General features: G+C 40.2%; 1 protein-coding gene across 1 annotated transcript in view; it reads right to left on the reverse strand.

Moving 5' to 3' along the window:
* Positions 1–3,386: 3,386 nt before the first annotated feature.
* The window catches only part of nsg2 (neuronal vesicle trafficking associated 2), a 32,934-nt gene continuing 12,695 nt past the window's right edge, over positions 3,387–23,625 (reverse strand). Inside the window, exons 4-5 of the mRNA XM_041051920.1 lie at positions 5,877–5,987; positions 3,387–3,584 (exon numbers count right to left, since the gene is read on the reverse strand). Of these exons, the coding sequence (XP_040907854.1) occupies positions 3,387–3,584; positions 5,877–5,987 (309 nt within the window). The remainder of the gene's footprint in view (positions 3,585–5,876; positions 5,988–23,625) is intronic.

Consider the following 23,625-nt stretch of genomic DNA (forward strand, 5'->3'; position numbering starts at 1 on the left):
AGCAACTGTCAATTCATATATTTTAATGTCCAAAGTTTTGTTACAGTTGTAATTGTGAGTATGTTACCATGCTGAAGCTGGCACAGAGCCCCTAGTGTAGACTTGGACTGTTGTGCATGCCATTTGTTCGGAGTGAATAGTATGTGTACTATGTGCTTGTTGCAGTCAGAAGGAAACTGTTCTTGAAGTTGGTGATTTTATTTTTCTTCCAGAAGGATGCAGCACCAACACAACACATGCTGATTGTGAGAGGTCAGGTTGTTTCGCTGGTTTGTGTTCTGAAGGCAAACACAGGCACTGACTGGCTAATCCTATTATAACACTTTCCTTTGTATTATACCATTTTCAATTCCCCTGAAAGACTCTGTGGAATATCTTTTTTTTACCTTGTATACCTTTGAAAGAGCCGCAAGGTTGAGTGACAAGATCATATAAACAATAAACATTTGTCTACTGTAATATACCTGTTGTATCTCATAAACATCAATAGATATAGCATTCCATTATGGACAATCGCATTAGTTATGTGGAAAAATTGGATTTTTATTTTTTGTATCATTGCAAAATTTTTACTTTGCTGAATTAGCCAAAACCAGGATTCATTCTTGTCTAGTTATTTTATCCTTTAACAATTTCTCTATTGATTTCCCAGAAAATGTACAGTATTATCATATACTGTAATTTGACTGTGATATAAAGAGGATTTCTATATTCCCCTAGCAGCACGCAACACATGATCCTACTGTTAATGTCAAGTTAGGAAAGCCGGTAATTCTATGAGGAAAGAAAGATAAATCGTTTATGGGTCTATTGTGAGCTAATTATGGATAAACATAAAAAAGAAAGTGGCACAGCATCGTAGAGTAAAACCTGTCTCTGTCTGAATGTAAAGACATTTAGTTTTATGCGTGGATCATCATCTGTCATTTGAAGATACTTTGGTTTTATGCTTTTTATACACGTCTATGTGTGCTGTCAGACGACAGCAAACCTATTACTGACTGCGTGCAGTGGTTGGCTTAGGTCTGAAACCCAGAATAGTAAAGTATTATCTACTACAGCAAAAAGAAGATTACAATAATAGTAAGACAGTAAAAGAAAGAGCTTATATTATTGCTGCTACTGTGTCTTGGAGACGTAAATTGCCCTTTTTTTTGCTTCTTCTTTAAATCTTCCATCACAGACACTACAGGTGATACAACTGATGGGACTCAGTGAAATGCTTGGTCACAACACAACACAAGGCCAAAAACTTCAGACTTCAGTATTACTGCTATACTATCTGTCTGATTCTGCATAAGATGGAGGGATGGAGTCTGTCTCCTCTTACTGATTGACTTGTGTGGTGCCTGCATCATTCATGGGCACTGATAAATTTTCTTATTTCTATTTGATGTTTTAACTTTCTGGAAATGTTAAACTTTGAAACAATTGTACATGTGTTTATATTTTTTTGAAGAGATGCACTGTTTATTTTTATTTTTATCTTTTTCTTCTTGCTGTTTGTCTCTCTCTCTCTCTCTCTCTGAAAGCTTATGCATTCAGTGCCTGTTTTAGTCCTCAGCAGGGAAAAACACAGACAGCTGACAGATTCATTAGAATACAAGCCTCTAATTAAGAAAATCAGCTATTCATGTCACTCACTGAGGACACTGTTGTTACTGCTGCACATAAGAAAAACAGAGGCCTTATCTGCCATTCACAGAAGACTCTGTAGATGAATAATATATTCAGTAGCCATTACAGGCACAGGTATTTTTCTAGTACTTTTTTTGCTGTCAATCACAGGTTCTCGCCATTACAGCCCACGAATCTACTCTTCACTTCTCTGGAAAGTTCCACACACAGACTACATATCCAATATAATGTGAGTTTGAGTAGGAGAATGAGCATCTGGATAATATAACGTGCTGTATGAGAAGTCGTCACTGTCGTTCAATTTGCACCACCTCGGGCCTGCATTAGCTGCTGTGTGAGCGCTAAAGAGACTGACAGGCACACTCAGCACAGGTCACAGCTTGTTTTATTTTGAACCAAGAGAGGGAGGGACAAGGATGCACACTGATAAATTACACCAGGTATCGCTACATATTAACTAACAACATCACAATATCTCATAAAAGCGCTCTTGACAACAGGTCCAACATTACAAAATGAAAGAATAACAGTACAGGAACAAAACTCGGCTGCAGTTGAAGCCCATCTATAAACGTAACAAAACACAGCAGAAAATAAGAGTTTTGGCAAGAGACAGTGATATGCACAGTATTTCCTTTCCCTTCTGCAACATTGTGTTTGATGGAGCTACAAGACAGGCAGCTGAAGCAATATGTAAGTGACTTGCATGGAGGAATTGTAGGTCTGAAAAAAAACAGAAAAGAAAGAAAGAGAAAAAAAAACTCCTAATAAAAGCTACTACAATGCATACACACAAAAAACTAGTTAGAATGCACAGTTCTATGTACAGCTTGGGTCACAGGGAGGGTTTTCATGATTTAAAATGTATAGCACAGCACATTGAAAATGTCACTGAAAGTGAGCTATAACACAGCCATGATGGAAAAATTCATTCAATCAACTCAGGACATGTTGCGGATGTGGACATTGGTATTAAACCTTCCTCAGAGCTGAAGTTTTGTATACAAGACCATACAGGTGTATTTTGGGTTGGAATATGACATGATCTGTGTGTGTGTGTGTGTGTGTGTGTGTGGTGTTTGACAGATGTGCCTGAGGTTACGCAGTTTGGACGAGGAAGGCAAGAAAGAAAACGGGCTGTGAATGAATACACAGTAACTGCAGTATACACACTTGGAAAAGCAAACCAAAAAAAAAAAAAAAAAAAGAATCTCACAGAGAGGAAGCGTGAAATTCAGCATTGACTCGTGCCTTTGTACAAATAGTTGCCTGGTAATCACATACAAAACATCCATACGTTACAGTAAAAAATAAATATATCATGACGGTCAATAAATAATAAATGAGAGGGAGGGGGTAAACATAGTAACAAGAGAGCAGACTGTGTGTGTGTTTGTGTGTGTTTGTATAAGTGAGTGTGTATCACCAGATGATGATATTCCCAAGAGAGCAAAAGATCAATGGGAAATGCTCCTCGATAAGAGAAAGAGCTCATAAATGGGCAGACAAGGTAAATCAGAATATGGCCTAGCGTGTGCTTGTGTGTTTTTATGTCTGCATGCATTTTTTCACTCTATATTGGCATTATATATGCAGCTGCTGTGTTAATGTGCGTCTCTTTTGCCTAAATTTCTACATATCCTCCTACGTGTGTGTCTGCGTCTACACCTGCCCGTGTCTGTATGTGTTTCTTCATGTCTGCATGTGTCTGTGTGTGTTTCGCAACGCCCTCGAACCGTTCAGCTAACTCAGTGGCCCTCGCCGCTCGGGGGTTTAGCGTCGTGCTGCTGCCCCCCAACCCCTCCGGGAAGCCAGGGCGAGACGGAGTGCGAGGTGGTCTGCTTGGCCATGCTGTAGTGGCTGATCACTGTGTAGAAACGGCCCCTCGAGTTGGCATCCTGGGCAGCGTAGTAGGCCTCCAGAGAGGCTGGGATACACCGCTTGTGCTGTGACGAAGAAAGAGAACAGTGAGGTTCAGAACATTTATCAGTGAATTCATTGTTAAAGCTGATATACGTAGCATTTTGTCGTTATCAATTATCAAGAAAGGATAGTGCCATTGAAAAATTTTATAGCACTGAACGACTGTTACAATGACAACGAAGGTCCTCTAACCTTACCCAGCATGCAGAAAGCACAAACTGGCCAACACACGAGGTTTATTCCTTTTTTTTTTGGCCACTGACCACTTAAGCTATTACTTGGTACAGCTTGTTATGAACCGTTAATCATGTAGTTAGTGTAATTAAAATGAGGACGCTTGCAATTCGAAAATTGCACTCATTCATCTCTCAAAGTTTTGACATACAAATGATTAATTGTACGGGCTGACCATTTTGCTGAAAAGAGGGGAAAAAATAACACCAATCATAAAGATACATACTGTACCTCTACATAATTTCAGGTATTTTTTCAGATAAAAAGTTTACCAAACAGCAGAGGAACAAAACTGATAAAAAAGTTTTTTTCCTCCCCATCTTCCAATATTTCTCCAAGTAACTGCCTGAGTTAGATATTTTGTAAGTGGATAGCAGTCTTTGAGCATTAACCATGTTTTTAAAAAGACTCTGATAGACTTTGAATAGCTTTGAGAAGAAGAAAAGAAAAACAGTGTTTACGGTGTCATATTTTCCTCATCATAAAAAACGGCCTCAAACCTATGACAATTACAGTTTTTGCTACTGGCAGTAATAAAGAGGAAGAAGATGTAATTTATATTACTGAAGCTGACAGCACAGCTCTATGTAACAGCATATACAGAAGAATGAAGACTCTCAGCCCATAATGCTATAATGGAGTGAATGTATGGTATATTAGCGTATTTTGAGTGAATGTATATTCTTGAGTGTGTGCATTTACAACCTTGTGTGCATGTGTTCTGTAGGGATGAACCATACTGTGTGAGCGAGCTTGCACACAGGCGCGTGCACGTGTTTTTCTATCGACACTTTAGCACCTGGTGGACGTGCATGTGACACTGCTAATAATACCTCTGCACACTGCAGTCTGAGCCCCTGCAGAGGTTGTGAGTCTGAAAGTAGATTTATTCCACCTAAAAGACCAGATTTGACCAGAGAAAGACTTTCAAGGTGACCTCTCACAAAGTACTGTGAAACTTATAAGTGCAGTGCAGTGAAAATCTATAAGTACCAGGGAAGGGAGGAGAGCAGAGGCTGTCTGCATCCGTACACTGTAAAACTTTAAAGATTCAACTGTAATACAGTACATTTCTGAACAGCAGATAGCTGGATGGAGAACGGCTATACGAGACATTTTCTTTTACGACCTTAGTCATGTGAACCTGGTGTCGACCACAATGTGGTAATTACTGTAAAATAGGCAGTAAGAGTAATTTGTCTAATTTTCATCTAATAGTCAACATGGCTAATGATATAAGGGATCTGCCCTCAATGGAGTCTCTTTCTTTGGGTTCTGTGTCAAGGAACAAAGGCATTAAATTACACTTGATTACACTGATCAAGACAAAATCACTGATATCACTGATTGATGACTGTACATCTGATAAGCCTCGTTAGCTGTGTCATGACCTCAGAAATTAGTGTAAGTAGGACGGGGGTATTTTATATTTTTCTTCTCCTGTAGGAGACTGGATGGTGAACTTACCTTTGATTCTTGGTTTAGACAGAAGGAAAAGTAGAGGAGGAGATAGTGAAGGTCTTACATAAGAGCACTTCAGCAAGGTGAATATTTTCCAATATGGCAGACTAACTCCAGCGGTGAATTGAATAATCGATTGATCAGTTACTTGACCGACGCCAACAACTGTTAACTAACCCTTAAAACACTTTTCAGTCAAAAAGGACAAACTTAACTGGTTTGAGCTTCTTAAATGCCAGGATTTGCTGCTTTTTTCTGTTTTGCATCGCTAAAATTTGAAATTTCTCACCTTGGAATGTTCGAAACTGTGGTGGACATGTTCCACTATGATACCTTACATGAATTATTCAGTTCTACCTCCTTCAATATCAAACAAAACAATGGAAGCAGCACCTATAATTCACCACAGCGGATAGATAAACCAAACCAAAAATATATGATGATTCACAAATGAATCATTAACGAACATAAACATTAGCTACAGGCCCGTTTATCTGAGAGGCTCTCCCATGACCTGCTGCACAATCCAGCTGCCCTGTTAACTGCCTGTCTATTTCAGGGCTGTGGACAGGTGTGCTGTAACACCATAAAAAGAAATGAAGGCCAATTACGGGTCTTACCTTATAAATGAATCCATCTGGGCAGGCATGGTCATAGGTGAAGGCTTTATAAACCACCAGGAACACAATGCAGGCGAGGAAGGCCAGGGCCAGGATGATAAGAATCGTCACCTGGAGGGAGGGCAAACTCTGGTCAGTGTGTGTGTGTGTGTGTGCGTGCGTGCGTGCGCGTGTGCATGTGTGTGTGCGTGTATGTGTGTTTGCCAGAGCAATAAAAGAGTATTTCGAGTGTATGGTGTATATGTGTGAGACAGGGTTAGGGTTAGACAAGTGAGAAAGATGAATTATGTGCACTAGTGTGTGTCTTTGTGTGTGTGTAATCATAATAAATGGTAAGATGCTGCTGACTGAGGTCAATGGCTCCTCAAGGCAAGGTGTTCCTGTTGAGTTATGAGATGAATGACTCAAGTAGTGACACTGTTAAAAACTTCTTCCACGGACACTGCTGTATGGTTTGAATACGCATAAGACGTACGTCAGTAGCGCATGAGAATTATTACCCTGCTGTTGGACTGCCTTCTTGGTTTCTCTAGGTCTTTGTTTTGTCTTTCTCTTGTTGAAGGATTTCTCTGTAGGTGATACATGGACATGTTGTTCCAGTGTTGTTGGGCCCTTTTCACAGCACATATTCTGACATGCCACAGTAGGAAAAGCACAAGTGCAAGTAATAACATTAAGAACTCTGCGACTGAAGCAGATAAGTGGAATTTTACCCTGAATAATTTTTATTATTTAGATAGATAGATAGGTACTTTATTCATCACCTTATTCATCACATTCACATTTAGACCTGTGCTTCTCCTACTGTGACATGTCAAAGTGGTTGAAAGGTCTACTGTAAATACAGACTTCTAAATTAAATTTGTGGTGAAATTAATATGCGTATAAACTTTACCCAAGTTCACTCCTCGTTAAATTAACAACGTCCTGCAAAAGTGAAATAACAAAGCTCACTAAAGCTACTGCGGACTTGTCTCGGCTTACATAAAATCTTCCTGTAATCCTCAAAGATATCACCTCCTGCTTTGCAGATGGTGAAATTTTGTCATGTGACCTGAGCTTGATCTACAGGACTTCATTATGTTATAACAAGCTGTGTTTCCACAAAGACCTACTGAACTAGGACAGGCCAGGAATTAATTGGTGTATCAATTTTCAGTAGACTTTTATTATTCATTCATTGCATTCATTTGGCAGACACTTTTGTCCACAGCAACTTAAATGTTTTGGCACAGCATATCAAGAGCAAACGGGCCTCTCATTGCATTACAATTTTATAAAATTCTGATGTCAAAACTAATGATTCCAAGCAAACTGTAAATGTGTTTTGTCTGATGAGCTGCACAACAATAGTTTTCTTACATCAGCAACGAATAATCCATGCTGAGTTTTATTTTGGTGTTGATTTCAGCTGTTGGATATTTTGGTTTTGAATCAGCCACATGGATCAGTCAGCGTAGTTCCTGCCGTGTGGTTCCTCTGAGAAATCAATTAGAACCTTCATCTACTTTCTGAATGTTTCCAGCTGTTTACTGCCAGAAGCAGGAAAAAAAGCTCTTTCCTTTCTCACTGGTGGCAAAAAAATTTATTAATTGCATTTTCTGAAATTGTAAGAAGCTCTGAGGTGCTCAAGTGTGCAAATGAAGCCATTCAATAGCTGGTCTAAGCAAAATGTGTAATTAAAAGAACTGGAACAAACTAAAATGTTCTCGTCAGTTACAACAACAAGGAACTATGAAATGTTATCAGTATTTGCTTGGACAAGCATTTGTACAGAATCAAAATACGCGCAGTGTGAAAAATGGTTAATAGCAGGCAAAAGCAGAGCTAATCTAAAGTGATGGAAATAACACATTTATTCTGCACATTGATGCCTCACATCACTGCACATTGTGTAGTTTGAGGTGTGAAATATTTATTTTCCTGGCAGGCTAGACAATGTCATAGTAAAGCAGATTAACATATAAAAGGATTTGTGTCCTCCTACTTTCTACTTGACAACATGATTGGGTGCTTCTGAGCGAGCATTTAATTAGAATTATGCAAATTAAGTGCAAAGGATAGCAGTGTTTAAAAATGATATTGTCTGCCAAGTCATAAATGCCACTGTAGGCATGTGTGATGCATGCATATGCCTGCATGTGTGAATGTATCTGTTTTCCCCACATACTGGAAAAAAAATAATAAAATCACCATTAAAAGTCAGATTTACCCTGGTGAGTTAGGTAAAAAAAATAGAACCATCCATAAAGGATGAATATCTCTAATTTCCTGTTTCCATTTCTAGTCTTGAGACCGGTGTTAAAGCCATTCTCAATTTACTGCTCTCTATATGATCTGTCAGCACGAGATGTCAGAGCAATTACACATGGGTGTGATCATCGGTCTCCATCAGCGTTATGGGGGTGGACAGGGACACGCAAGTTAAGTGACTGTTTACTTGGTGTCAACTGGGGGACACGACTCTCAGCCTTGGTTGCTGCTGACACTCTTGGTAAATTACATCTCCCACATCACACACTGCAATACAATAAAAGGACACGTTTAAAGTCACGCTGACCTGCCTTCTGGAGCGGCAACAGACGCGGAATGACTGATTAAGACCCACCCTGACCCCCATTTGAATAGCGATGTACATGAAACAGCTTATTAAGGAGAGGGATTACTGTAAAGCTCCTCATATCGTGGAGCGAGCAATGAGCATGTGGAGACCCAACTTTGCTCAGACACTTGAAAAACATGAAACGAAGATGGAAGTTGCTAATAACTAAGGAGATTTGCTCTAAATTAAAATGGAGGAAATTTGTCTCCATATATCCATTTGTCAGACGCTGAAATAGCCATTCAGTAGATTATTCACTGAATGAAACTGCTTCCTAGAGAATATATTGTCTGACCACTCTTTAATGATGCTTAAAATGATGTCATGACATTGCACATACATTAAACAGATTAGTGGGATTAACTCTGGTATGGAGAGTATAGCCTATGACAGCAGTCAGAGCAGCAGTTCAAGCAAGAACATACCCTTTGTAATAGAAATGATCGCTCTGAAATCCCTGTTGATGCAGCTGCGGCCATGTGGTGTGTAAATCCATTAAAAATCTATCATGACCTTTCTCCATTATTCATAATCTGGCTGAACTCTGCAGTAAACCTTAGGAGGTCGTCAGGGCAACGCTACAGCTCACAGATGAAGACTCCCTCCACCCCTGAAGTGGATTCATACCTTTATCTGCCAGTATCTGCCGGCCTGACGCAATATTCCTCTATGATAATATGACACTCTTACACTGATTTACCAGATATCAGCTGAAGCTGTGCTTAGGGTGTGGTCATACCGAGCATCAGCAAATAAACAGAGTAGAACAGAACAGAATAGAATAGAATAAAGCTTTTCTGGTCAATTCAAGGCTCTGATATCTCCCAACATGGCAGCTTCTCCCACCCACATCAACATCATCCTATTTTCTGTCAAATTCAGTCCATGTGTCATTACTGCTCCAGTATTTGCCGTCCTACATCACTATCACCAACAACACAACCATCATCCTGTTTGCTGCGCGACACAGATAACAGGCAGACGCTTGTTTTTCTTGGACGCAGGTAGACACGCAGCATGCGGCTATAATTTGGACAAAGAACAACGTGTCCTTAACAAGGATTGGCTCCATCGGTAAAGATTGGATTGAGTGCGTGGCAGGTGACTGTGCCCGCTGGGCTTTAATCGTTTCACCGAATCCACCCAGGGCCCATAGAAACCCCATGTTTCTATTCACATTGAGAAAAAAAACACATTCTAATTGCATTTAAGGTTTTACCAAGCAAGGCTTTTATGCAAAAATGCATTTTAACAGCATCCCATTCTTTCTCTTTTCCCAAAAGAAAGTGGACAAATCAAAACTAAAGCAGAACAAACTTACGTTCAAGTTATTTAACGTTATTTTAGCATGACTTGATTTGATTTGATTTGATTTAATTTGACATGAAAGAATTTAATTTTCCAAGCGACGTATCAGAATGAAATAAAATTCTAATTATAAAATCATAAGTAAAACTGCCAGTAAGAACCACAGAGATCTAGAGATCACATCCTAGAAGCAACTTGAGGTGACAACTCAAAGGAAAAGTTTACCATTTTGAGAAATAACTTTAATACTTTAATACTTTTTTACTTTTTTGCTGAGTTGCACATCCCTGGGTAAATTACATATCTTGTTGATTTTTGAAGTGAAAAGATGTAAACACAACCCCTGCAGCAAACAGACATGATGATCCCTTAAAGGTGCTGGTAGGTGTATTTTGTTACCTCTGCAGAGAGCCTGTTTCCCCCTGTTTCCAGTCTTTATGCTAAGCTAAGTTAGCTGGTAGCTTCAAATGAAAATAAACTGAAATAAAAAAAACAATGGAGACAGAATTCTATCTGCTGCTATTTTGGACTATAAAATGTCCAAAATAGTGTTAAATTCCAATTTATCACAAGCCTAGTGTCAGTTTATTGCTGTCTACAGCTGCAGCTACAGACAGTTGTGTATTATGGAGAAAGACAATCAAACCAGATTACAAAAGATCCAGTAGGACTGTTCCTCTGTTCCCCAGCCTTCTCATCTCTGACTGCAGATGAAGCATCTAGGGTTCACCTATTGTTTATGTTTTTCCAGACACACACACACCACCTGGTTATTTTCTCTAACACTGTCTTTGGATCGTAGGGAAAAAAAAAAGATTCATATGTCTGATTTCTAGAAAATACATTTCCCTTTAATTATTTATTGCTGCACTGTGCATCATGAGTTCAAAGGCAGTCTCCTAAATGGATATGCTTTTTCACAGCCTATTTCACCACCATTCGACATATGATTTCTCTTCTTTTTTTTTTTTTTTTTAACGGCATGCTATGTTAGCTTGCACCACACACACCCACACTCTCACTGCTGGAACTTGACAGGCCATATGGGGGGAACAGACAGCTCCTCACATTCACTCGAGGAAAAGAGGAGAATATGTAAGTGTGTGTCTGCGAGAGAGAGAGAGAGAGAAAGGGGAGGTGGGTGTGTGACGGGAGAGGAATGCGAGAGAAAAATGACGCTGATAAAAACAGATAACAGAGTGACAGAGGGAGCAGAGTGAGAAATAAAGAAGGAGATGACAGAGACAATAAAGCAGTGAGCGAAAGGCAGACAGGGAGCAAATGATAGAGATCCAGGGGCAGATGGAGAATCTCATTCCCTCTCTTGGTAGCAGGTGGCAGAGACAGACAGACAGAGAGGCAGGCAGGCAGGTGGGCAGCAAACACAATGGGAGATCAGTTGATGCATCAATCAATACTCCACTAAAAGCATAAACAACTATTTTTCATTCATCTTCCTATTACCCCTCTGACACCTTTTCAGTAGCAGCACAAAGGGAAGTTTGGTCCCCTAGTTTTTCATGGATTATTTTCTGTTCTTTTGTGTACTCTACTGAGAAGCCCTGTGCTGCACATGCAACATATGCTGAGCTGAATGCATAAAACCAGCTATTACTATAAAATGTGAAAAGTTCTTATATCAAATACATTTTATCTTAACTGCCTCCAGGGAGGTTTCATGATGAATGAAATTAATGAACTTCATGACAGGCTGAGCTGGAACGGAGAGAAAGCCTCCCCTAAGAATATATAAATATATATATATATATATAAATTTAAAAAACTTACAGGTCAGATTGCAGCAAAAGCCAGTGCATGTTCACCAGATTTAACATCCAACAGTAAAGGACAAATAAGAGCTGAGTGAAGAGGAGGAAATGGTGAAATGACTGTTTACAGTCACTGTCCCTTGTAAATATTTATCTACAAGTCTTCAGACCAAATTTCTGGTTCAGATTTGACCTTTTCGTAGTTGTGTGCACTTCTCCTGTTTGCTGCGGTGATATTCTACCTGTTGGCTTTGAATTGCGAGGCTCACTCAAAAACTTTAGAGGGGAATCTCTCTGCACTGCTGCCAGGCTGTTCAATGAGTCTGAGTCACAGAAGCCTTTCGCAGCAGCTCTCCACATTAAGATGTGTTTTGGAGCATATTTCAAGTAGAAATATATATATATATTTAAAATTACATACTGTAGCTTTAATTTAAATGATTACACCATACATCAAACTGCTCATACAGCTCAGCTCAGAGCACTAAAATGCAAAGTTAAGTAAAAATGCTCTCCATCCATTCCCTCTAGAAACAAACCAGCGGTATAGATGTAAACGTGTCCTGCTGATGTGTCTAATAGAGACACTAAGCCCTCACCGATTTGTCACATGTGTAAGCGTTTAAGTCAGGGATCAGTAAGCTACATAAAAATGTAAATGAAATATTCTCTTATCCTCTTAAGGCAGTTTTGCAATGATGAAATTAATGAAGTGGGTCGCAGGATACCTGTTAGGGCAAGTAGGTGGAAACTAGAACCGATAACTGAAAGGTCACGGGTTTGATCCTTATGTGTCCTTGAGCAAAAAACACACCAAGCCCCTACCCACTCTGTCACTGTACAGGGAATACAAATGTGCAGGTTATGGATAAGGGCATCAGGTAAATGATGACAAAAAAAAAAATAAATGGAGTACTGTATTAACGCTTCAAGGCTGCTTGGTGATGTTTGAAAGTCAAGAACTAAAGCAGTGTGGCACAAGACAGTGGTTTGGTTCCTTCGCGTAAAATTAACAGTACCACAGTATAAAAATCATCCACTATGAGTAAAAATTCTGCATTCAAAATCCTGCTTAAGTACAGAAGTATTATCATAGATATATATATATATCTATCTATATCTTTATCTATATCTTTTTTTTAAACCTTTGTTTCTCCACTGACATTTCTAGCAGGTGGCAACACATCAGAGCCATTTCTACTACATTTGAGAAGAGCACACTTTTTTCATTGATTTGTTTTTTTTTCCAAGGTGCTTTTAGCAGTGGTGACTGCTAATCATGTGTGCAGTGTTTCCTTGTTTTTAGCCAGTGGAACAAAGACAACTCTCAAAGCAGAGATCGTTTGGGGAGCCCGTTACCTCAGAGCAGAGTATCTGAGACGGGGCAGAGAGATGTCAAGGAGACTGTGTACAGGGATTAGGGCTCTTGAGGACTGGCTATCCGGTTGAGACAAGCGCAGCTGCAGTAGTGTGGCAACAAAGTGCAAACACTCCACTGTCGAGATGCATCGCGTCTTGTATGGAAATACAAACTGTTAAAATGTCAACCTGAGAAAACACGAGATTTTCCTCTGATCTCAGGTCAGCTGAGGTCTGCACACAAGAGCAAGTCTCCCTCAGAGCTTTGCAGGAGGTTTGGTCTGATAGGTCAACAAGCTATGTACACTGTCGAACCTCTTCCAAAAAACAACGAATAGAACATGGACTTTGAGGATATTTATGCAGCACCCATGCTGCTTTTCTGTGTGTGTGGGGCGATTTTATTATAGCTCCACCATCTCATATAAAGGTCACTCAGATGCAATATAGAAAACACCTCACTCAGTAAAGCTGCATAAAGGTGTGTGTGTGTGTGTGTGTGTGTGTGTGTGTGTGTGTGTGTGTTGGTGACTGCAGATTCTGATCATCAAATTCAAGGATTGAGACAGATTTGGTCCTGTTAAAGCTTCTTTGCCACTTACATTAAAAAAATACAGAAGTGCAGAAAGTAGAAACTGATGTAATTAAAAACTAAATTCTGTCTGGTGTGAACAATACCCCCCCCCCCCCCCCCCCCCCCCCCCCCCCCACCCCGTCTGTGCACATCCAGAGGAAAACGAGTTACAAACATTTTGTACTTGAACGTCCTCTGCAGTCTCCTCCATAAAGGCAAAGTAAGACTTGCTGAATTCTCTTTTTAGCCAGACCACGTTGGCCAATGTACCGACTAGAGGGAACAAAGCATGGGCTCTGCTTCACACAGAGTGTGTTCAAGCTAAAAGGGAGACATTCCAGCCGGAATCAAACTAGAGGACTTTTAAAATCCTAACAGCCCGTGAAAAGTACAAGCATCACACATGTAACAGCTGATTTGTGCAGATTACAGTCATCTCATTTCAAAATTTTAAGATTTTAATCATCTTAAACCACAGGATCGCACCAATATTAGCCAGTTTGAGTTGTAGCAATCAAACATTTCTGATGTAATCTTGAAGGATTCAGCCGCTCTGATGCTTGATGATGCTGGGAGATGAGAGATTTAAATCCTGGGCGCTAAAAGATAACGTGCTGACTGTCCATGGTGACTTGTGGTGGCCTATTTTTCAGGAGACCAGCACAGAATCTCTACAGTCTCAAAAAACAGTTTTCATGGGAAAGTTAGGGTTATAATCATCCCTTATATCATGTATTGTGTGTCCAGATTCAGTGGAGAACAGGCCTTTTCTAATCATTCTGTGGGGGCAACGTGAGCCTAAATGTAAATTAAGCAGGTCTGACTGCATTGGCATTCTAAAAGTATTTTCTGGGCATGTGTGTCTATATAGTTAGAATCATTGTGAATTTTTACTTCCTCTCCTTTATAGTAAGATGTGTCGTCAAAGAACATCAAAAGTCTTTCTCTCACATGCACACAATCCACAAGCTTAGTGCCGAGTGAGACAGTGCATGTTCAGCAAGAGATAGATGCTAATTATGCTAATGTATCCCAATTAAGCAAGGTCTCTATGGAGACAACACTTCAAAGGTTTTTGGAGCACAGTGTCATATTGGTTAGAGACTCTGCTCGGAGGAGAATGTGCTCTCGGGGTATAGACTCGAAATCAAATAGCAGGTGGGCTTAAAATGCCAGAGATGAGAAACACAAAGTGACAGAAAGGGTGAAAGAGACAAAGACATAAATGCATAAACAAGACCACAATGAATAAACATAATTTTGTGCTGTATCCCCCCCAAAGACTCGATGATACCCACTCGTTCCTAAAATATGATCTGAGACCTAGTGTACACTCTCACGTAGAAAACATGTTCACCGAAGAAATAAACAACACAAATCAATAATGACGACAAATCCAAAAGCATCCCCAATAATATGAACACATGAGCATGCACACACACACAGACACTAATTGTGAATCAGTAATAAATCTCTGAGGAGACACTAAACATCTGGATTAGATTTGCTAATCAGCTCCTACTTTCCTAGATGAAGATGTTTCAAAAGAGAGAGATATTATTAATGATGGGATCCGCCTTTCAACACGTGCACACGCACACACACGCGCACACATACACACACACACACTTAGCACACCTCTAAACAGTTGTTTACATCACAAGACAAGGTTCATTACTCTAATGTCTCCCCAGCTCTAAGTCTCCTGGGTGTTTTTTATGTTCCTGCATATGTTCACCATGTACACAGCTGTGTGTGAGTGTGTGTGTAATGACTTCTTTAATCACTCTTACTTTGCCTATAAAAAGTATTCACCCACTTGAAAGTTTTCTTGTTTTATGGCATTAACATTAATTTAATTTGGCTTTACAAGTTAACAAATACAAAATACAGAATTTTTGTTTGTGTGACTATTCACCCCGTCTGAGTCAGTATTTAGCTGGTGCACATTTGGCAGCAGTTACTGCACAGCCTCAAGCCTGAGTGGATAGAGTTTTTTTTTGTCAGCTTTGCACATTTGACCACAGCAAGTGGTCCACCTTCTTCTTTTCAAAATTGCTTAAGCTCTGTCAGGTTATATGGGTAATGCGAGTGAACAGCCTTTTTTAAATCCAGCTACAGATTCTTGATTGGACTGAGGTCTGGACTGAGTAGGTGTAGGTGTTGTCACGATACCAACTCACCAAAAGCTGGACCTTGGAGCTACAATCAATCAATTTAAACCCCTTGACTGCACACAGGTGATGTAAATTTATCATATTATATGACTTTAAAAATTATTGGCTGCACCAGTGATGGTGGATACTTATGTAAACATGAATTCAGGTACTGGATCAACCAGCTTTCGGTGCTTACAACAGATGATGTCAAACTCAGAACCAGACAATCCTGCTGTCACAACAGAATGACAACACGAGAGAAAAGTGTTCAGAGAAGAAATAAAATGAGAAATAAAAGTTGAAGACATAGATAGAAAGGATTTTGGTACTTATAGCAAGTAGACTGGGAGATTTTAGAGAGGGATATGATTCAGTCGGGAGAGGAGAGTATGAGGATTTGTCTCGAAGTGAGAAGGTTTAGGGGTAAAACAGATGATGAGGCAATACTGTAGGCTGCCATGATCATAGTTGAAAGGTCACTGCAACCTTTCTTTTTTCAGCCAGCTGAAAGTAAAGAGAGTCAAATATGAGTCAACACACTTAACGGTAAAGTCATTGTCCAGAATATGTGGTTTATCAGCATGTTTTTCAGACTTATCAGAGCCTTAAATTATAGATGAGGAGCGGGAGGAAGATGAATAACAGCAATGATAATGAAACAGAAAGACAAGTAATGATAATAATATGTAAAGACAGATGCTGAATGTGTGGACTGAGATTGCAACATGAGTAATATAAACAGTAGGGCCATGTGAATCAAAGATAAGGACAGAAGTGAGAGGAAACAACAGAGAAGCGAGAAGTGGAGGGTCAGGGTAGTCATCCACAGTCTGTCCGTCTCCTAATCGCTCCCAAGGCTCAGCTTGTCAGAACAACAGCAGCAGAGTGAAGGACTCTGGCTGAGGACAGGGAGGACAATGGCTGCTAACTTTCTTTCGTCACTTTGTCATTTTTGAACACAAAACAAAGTTTGACTTTTTTCTTGGCCTTATGTCTCCACTTCTATTGTGGCAGAGTTAACAGATACTGACAGGCTGTGAACCCAGCGCGCACTGTTAAGCAGCTGAGATGCAGCAGGAATTTATTCTTTGAATGAGTCTTAGCTGCCTTGTATTCAGCATATCTGCATGGGGCTTCAATTAATAGATAGCCAACAACTGCGTTGCCACCACAACATAATTGGGGGAAAAAAAGTTTAGTAGTGTATGAATAGAATTTCTAAGTGACAGGGTTTCCATCTTTGACCTTTGAGACTCTATAAAAAAAAAAAGTCACAGTACTATTTCCTTAGGTCCTGACGGATAAGAGTCAAAATTCCCTACAACCGTTAGAGGGCAGGGTTTTGTTACTTGTACATATGTTGTTGTTGTTGTTTTTTGTTTTTTTAATCCAGCTCTGCATGAATAGGACACATGCCATTTTTTTCCATTTCAGCAACAGCAATAAAAAAGAGCCCCATCTCGCAATATTAAGAAATCCTTTAAAAACTCCTGGATCAGCACCAGACACTAATTACTTTTTCCTTGGGCGATGACCTAATTTCCCACCAAATTTAATTGAAATATGCTAAAAAGTTCAAGAGATATCCTGCTAGCTATCAAAATAAAAGACACAGATAATAATTATGTTCACAGGCAGTTTCCAACCAATTAAGACCTGAAGAAACTTGGACTTTATTTAATAATATCTAAAACAGAATAAAGAAAAACAACAGGTATTTGCAAAACATCAGGAACTGTTATGATTCCTGTCCTGAGCAAAATCATGAAAGCTGTCTGATATATTTAAACAAGTATATGAAAATGTGTGCCAAGAGATTTATTGCTGTCAGACTGCATAGACTTTCTGGACATTGATCAGGCCCAGAAATCCTTTTTAGTCTTGGCAACCTCTGAGTTATTAAGTCCAACAAAGCGAGTTTGGATGCAGCTACCTCTGTGTCCTTGTATAAGAAAACAAGACAGAATCTCCAATAGGTTCAGCATGCTTTTTCTGTAATTCGCAAATTGGATTTTCTCTGTGCCTTGACCTTTGAGATAAAATAGGACATGCTGTCGGAATTTTATTCAAGTGTTCCTTGTATACTGAATGGGTAAGAGAGATGATTTGTGGATATGTATTCACATCTGCTGATATTGATAGGAAGACAGTGATTGAAGTCTGCTGTCCTTTGAGGTGCTGCTTGTTATGGGATCTGAAGCAAGAAGTAGAGCAGAACAGAAGCCTTATAAATCATCCCAAATATCACTCGCTCAGCATCAGTGTCTGTCTCTGTTGTTATCTGTCTGTCTGCCTTTCTATCAGGCCATGAAGTCTGAGACTTGTCTGTCTGTCCAGCCTGTTTAAGCGTCTGTCAGTGCGTCTCATACGGCAGCTGACACAGGGGACCTCTTTGCAGTGACAAATGACTCAAACTTGAGTTGTCTTCGAGACCTTTGGGACGGCAGGCTGACCTAACCGGGAATGTGTTTGTGGTTCAGTGGAGCGTGAAGACACACGCAAGGCACCATCCACACGTATGCTGGTTCTGATTTACAAAGTGTGTGCACGCCAAGGCTGTAAGATCTAGGGATCACATCTGTCTAGTTCATTTTATCAGAAGCAAATTTGGAACAATAAGAAGTCTGTGAATATCACCCAACCGGAGCTGGCACCGTTATAACAGGAACTGTAAGTGTGTTTGTGTTAGAAGTGTTGTAAAATGCTTCCCAGCAATGAGACTGATGGGAGAGTGTGAGCATGCTGCTGCCGACTGTTGGCTTGTGATGACACAATGGAGAGGGAAAGAAAACAAGTGGAAGAGGGTGAAAGGAGGCAAAATGGCAAGCGAGAGCACGAGCTGGACAGATGATGAGAGGGAGAGAAGGCGAGGGAGGAAAGATGGGAAGGAGAGAGAGAGAGAGAGGGGTGGGTGTGAGGAAAGATGAAGAGAGGGCGAACAACGATGATTGCCGGGCTGAATCCCTGAACAGGTTTAGAAACTCTCACTCTCTGTTACCAATTACTTTCAAGCAGCCTGTGGGCAAAACCAGAGCTGCTGAGGTCCAGATACAAGACTATTACTGCATTCAAGTCAGCTTGTTAAAATTGAGCTCATATGTCTGAAATTCAAACTCAAAGTATAAATAGACAAACCTCAGGAATATATGATTTAGGTTGTCTGTCCGTGTATGTACTCACGTAATGCATCTCTTACCGTATATGTTCTGGAAGGATCTGCAAGAAGCATCTATCATAAGGAAAAAAACATTATACCTGCTATTACTCAGAATGCTAGTACTATTATTGTCCACAAGTTGATATTAGCATTGAGCTTAAAGCACCGCTGTGTTTTGTTAGATTATTAATAAACAAGTCTGTTTCATCAAGTCTGATAAAAAATGAATAGCATAAAAATCCAAGTGAAAATTAGGTTTCAGAAATGCTGAAAATCTGTTTCTGTATTTCCTTAGAGGCACTCTGGTGTCTGGTATAATCAGCAGCTTATTCACGTTTTCTCCCAATTTTCCTTTCCACTTTCAAAATAATGGGGCCATTTTCTGACCTGTCTTTATCACAAGAGTGCCATGATGAGAGTAAACTGTGGCCATCAGTGTCTTCTTGCAGCCAGAAAAACAAAACATTTCCTGGATTCATTGGGACATAAAATTCTCGTGAACATCTGTTGAAACAACTCTGCAAAATGTGGTATATTTCGGGGAAAGTCCTCACTATCAAAAAAAACAATTAGCCTTAAATATACAGTAATTTTATCTGTATAGATTTTAAAAAAAAATAGATGACCACAAATTCAGCCAGTGGTTACGTTTCCTATAAAACATTTGGTGTTGCGGTTTAGTCATTTACAAAGATAATTTCTAGGAGAGAGTGCTGCTATGGCAGGAGTTGATGCTTGTATACAAGCACATTATCATCTGTTTTCATAACACCTGCTGTATTCCAAGTGCAGCAGAGGAGTATAAATGCAGTTGCTCTCACATCAGCAAAAAAAGCATCCGCCCTCTTCTTCCCCTCCCTCTGATGCTCTCCTTCTTTCAACAGCACACAAGGTTCAGAGTATAATACTAGCGCTGAAGGTAAATCAATTGTTCCCCGAACTGTTCACATGAATGTCTGTGTGTGTGTGCGCGCGCGTGCGCACCAGTGTGGGTGTTAAAGTGAGAGTAGACAAAGGCTATAAACACTCCCTACAATCAGCGTACTATTAGTCATCCATGCAAAACAAGGAAGAACAATATGTGGAACAGGAGGCTGCATGAGGTTTCGAACCACAGCAGTAATTACCTCCAACCTGACAAACAGTGAAGGCCTTCTGTGGAGGCGGCAGACTGCAGCAAAGCTTTTATCTGAAGGCGAAGTGGAGGTAATAATGGGATAATTGTTTTGGACGATGGCTGCCTCTCCCACCGCTACCTGCGCAGGCCTGCTAACTTCTGCTGGCGCCAAGCGTGTTCAGCTTGGCAGTCACGGCACTGTCATGCGGTCAGTGTCTATGCGAGTGTGTGTGCGTGATGAGGTTTGTGTTGGCATGTGTTTGGGAGTGTGAGAGTGTCAGTCCTGTAGGAGTGGGTGTGTGCATGTGGGTTTTGAAGTGTGTGTGTGTGTGTGTGTGTGTGTTGGGTGAGAGCCGGCCAAGTACACCATGTTTTCTGGATAGCGAGCCTGCCAGAAACCAAGCAGGACAACACGAATTAAATCTCCCCTTCATCAGTCTCTACACCTGCATCTCTCAATCCCTGCCCTACTGCGCCAGACTAATCCTCTCCTCTCTTCCAAGTCCTCATTTTCAGAGATGCTGTTCATGGCATTTTCTTTTTATCAGAAAGTCTGCAGTTGAGCGTGATGGAAAAATGGAAAAGAAAGAGAATAAGGCTTTTGCAGCAAAGGTCATGAGCGGAATTTAAACCAAAACACTGCAAATGCCTCAACACAACACCCTTCTCTATCCTCAATTTCATCCCTCTTATTAGAGCCGGACCACTACTGAGTTTTTGAGGCCAATCCAATATCATTATTTGAGAGTTGCCACACATCCAATAAAGATATATTGGCCTTTTTTTAAAATTTACCTAGCTGATAACTAGAACATTTTTGATGAGGAAACCCCGAAAACATTATCTTTAAATCACATTAAATGGTTTCACAACTTTGATTAAACATATATTTTAATTTTTGCCTGGCACCTGAAACCTGATTTGAGATTGTTTCTCTAACCATAACCAAGATCCTCTAACCTAACCTGAACCTTAACATTAACATTAATCATGCTTTAATTGCCACAAGCTGACATTGTGGGAAAATTAACATTTTGTGACTTTTCAGAGAGGTTCATTAAAACTGTTCCCTGATTATGCTGATTAAAAAAAACATTACAATTCAGCATTAAAATTCTCTCTGAACACACTAGCTGTTGCATTTTAACAGAATATAAACATAGTTTTTAGGAGACACGATTGAACTCCTTGTTAAGAATTGAGATCAAAACATTCAATGAACATGACATGTTCACAAATAAATCTGTAAATGTAAGTCATTGTAATGTAAACTGTAAAAAAGCATAAACCTTCACTTACCTACACTTAACGATACTAAACATTAAATGAAGCAGCCTGTGGAGTGATTATGCCTGGGCAATAACATCTAATCACTGTTGAAAATTTAAAATCCTGTCAGCAATGGTTCATTCCTCTTTCTGTATCAACTTACATATGAATTTCTTAAAATTAAATTACTTACATCCTTTCCAGCTCTAAGTTATCTCTAAGCTTTTTGCAAGCATTATTTATGTCAACAGATTAAGTCCAATCTCGCCTTTTATAAAACAGTTTGAGCATTTCTGTTCTAGTTTTTGTAATGTTTTACCTACTAAAATCCTATGATAATATCAGTTCGGCCGGTGAATCTATGTTCATGTCTTTCTGGCTGCTTGTTCTCTCTTCATCTATCTCTCCCTCCTCTTTGCCTCTCTTGTTCCTCCTCCATCTAACTGAGACCTCTCCAGGTTCAGTTTGCTCGACATGCAGTGAAATTCAGGAGGTTGTAGTCTGGCTTTGTTTGAGCTTGCTAATGAGGGGTGAAACGTGCCCTCCTCGGTTCATTCGCGGAACAAAACAACTACAGGGAATACGCTGCAGCTCAGGTCTGCCGGGAGAAATCAGAAAGACGGAGAGAGGGAGGGAGGGAGGGAGGGAGGAGAGTATAAGGCAGGCGGCAAGGGACAGAACGAGAGTAGGAGGGGATGGGAAGCGATGACACATCAACCTGGTCTAAAGGGATGTATCTTTGGGAAAAAGAGAAGGATGGAGGAGAGATGGAGGAGATGATAACAGACAAGGAGGGAGCAGGAAGGATTTTTTTTTTTTTTTTTTGGTAAACTAAAAAAACTCCCCCCACTGTTCACTCCCCACTTGCTCCTCTTTTTATCTGCTTTCCTTGCACCAGACTTATTCTGTATTCACGAGATCACTGCCATGGCCATTTTCTGTCACTGTGGACAAAAGCTGCAGCTAAATGTCTGAAACGTAACATGTCCTTCATAAATGAAGCTGCGCTGCACTTCAAAATAAAGCTGTTTGAATCAAAAAGGGAAAACCAATGCAGTAAGCAGAAACTGCAAGAAGAGGAGAGCAAGCAGAGGCAGGGAAGGAGAGGAGAGGAGAAAAGGATGGAGAGTGGTGAGCAGGAGCAAGGCAGTGAGGGAGGGCAGATTAGAGAGCATTTTACACTCTGAGCTCTTCATCCATCAACACAATCTGCAAAGCTTTGAAGAGAGAAGAGATGTGCAAGCTTTTCATCCAGAAATGTTTGCTCTGCACTGCACAGCACGCTGTGCTCTGTACTGTGTGCGTGTGTGTGTGTGTGGACATGCCTGTGTGCCTGCAGGATCAGCTCTGTCAGTCAAGCAAAGCAAGAGGTTCAGTTGAGCACCCAAAACCAACCGACATCGCACAAAATCACACAGACTGAAATGCATTTCTGCCTAACAAAAGCTGATGTGGTGTGGCAAACCGGACATGATTGTAAAGTCTGCGGCAACATTTTGGACAACTCTGATAAACAACATTGCAACTCAGCATTGCTGTGTAGGCAGTGTGTCCTGATTTGGTTCCACTACTGCAACTGTCACAAGTCCACAAAATGCCTGTCAAGCCAGTCACAGCATGAAGTGGGTGTGAATTTCGGACTGTCGATTCTGGAAAGTTACACAAACTGGCAGACACAGACATCTCCTATCTGACAATGTGTGTCTTTCCCTCCTTTTTCCTCTTAGTATTCATTTCAAATGCAGATGATGGAAACTGATCAGCCGTCAGAGATTATGCTCCACCATTCATACTGATGTAGCTATCCCCTTAATATCTTGTTGCTTTAAGTTATTGTGTCTAACATTCGGTACCTGGATTATTCAGGTATGTAATTAATTAGTTTCAAGACAATTTGTTTAACAGTGTCTGAATAAAAACTGAACATTATAACTTTCATGAAGAGAGGATTTATTGCAGGGCTGTCGTATCAGACTGCATTAGTTTTAGCCAGGTGTACCTAGCAAACTGCCAAAAGAAAATATATCAATATTGTAATTTGACAATAAAGTATGTTACATATACTGTGATAGAAGATTTTGTTCATATTATTAACTCCTATCCCCGTTTAACCTGTAGAATTTCAAATACAACTTATAAAATATGAGAACACTTGCTCCCCTTTGTACAGCTGTATTTGAAATCAATAAGGGGCTCCTGGGCTCAACAGGGCTCCGTCAACTTCATGGGTAAAACACACTTTTTCCTCTACACAGGAGATTCCTGGCATGCTTGTCCACCGATGCTGCCATTTCCAAGACACCAATCTCACTGCATCCCTTTGTGGTGCTGTAGGTGCTCAGGTGATGCAGTTTTCTACTTAACCTTGGCAAAAAAGCTCAGAAACAGCTTCAGTGTACGAGTGTGCGAATAGTGTGTGTGTGTGTGTGTGTGTG

This window comes from Toxotes jaculatrix, chromosome 12 (genome assembly GCF_017976425.1).
Source record: "Toxotes jaculatrix isolate fToxJac2 chromosome 12, fToxJac2.pri, whole genome shotgun sequence".
Taxonomy (NCBI): Eukaryota; Metazoa; Chordata; class Actinopteri; family Toxotidae; genus Toxotes; species Toxotes jaculatrix.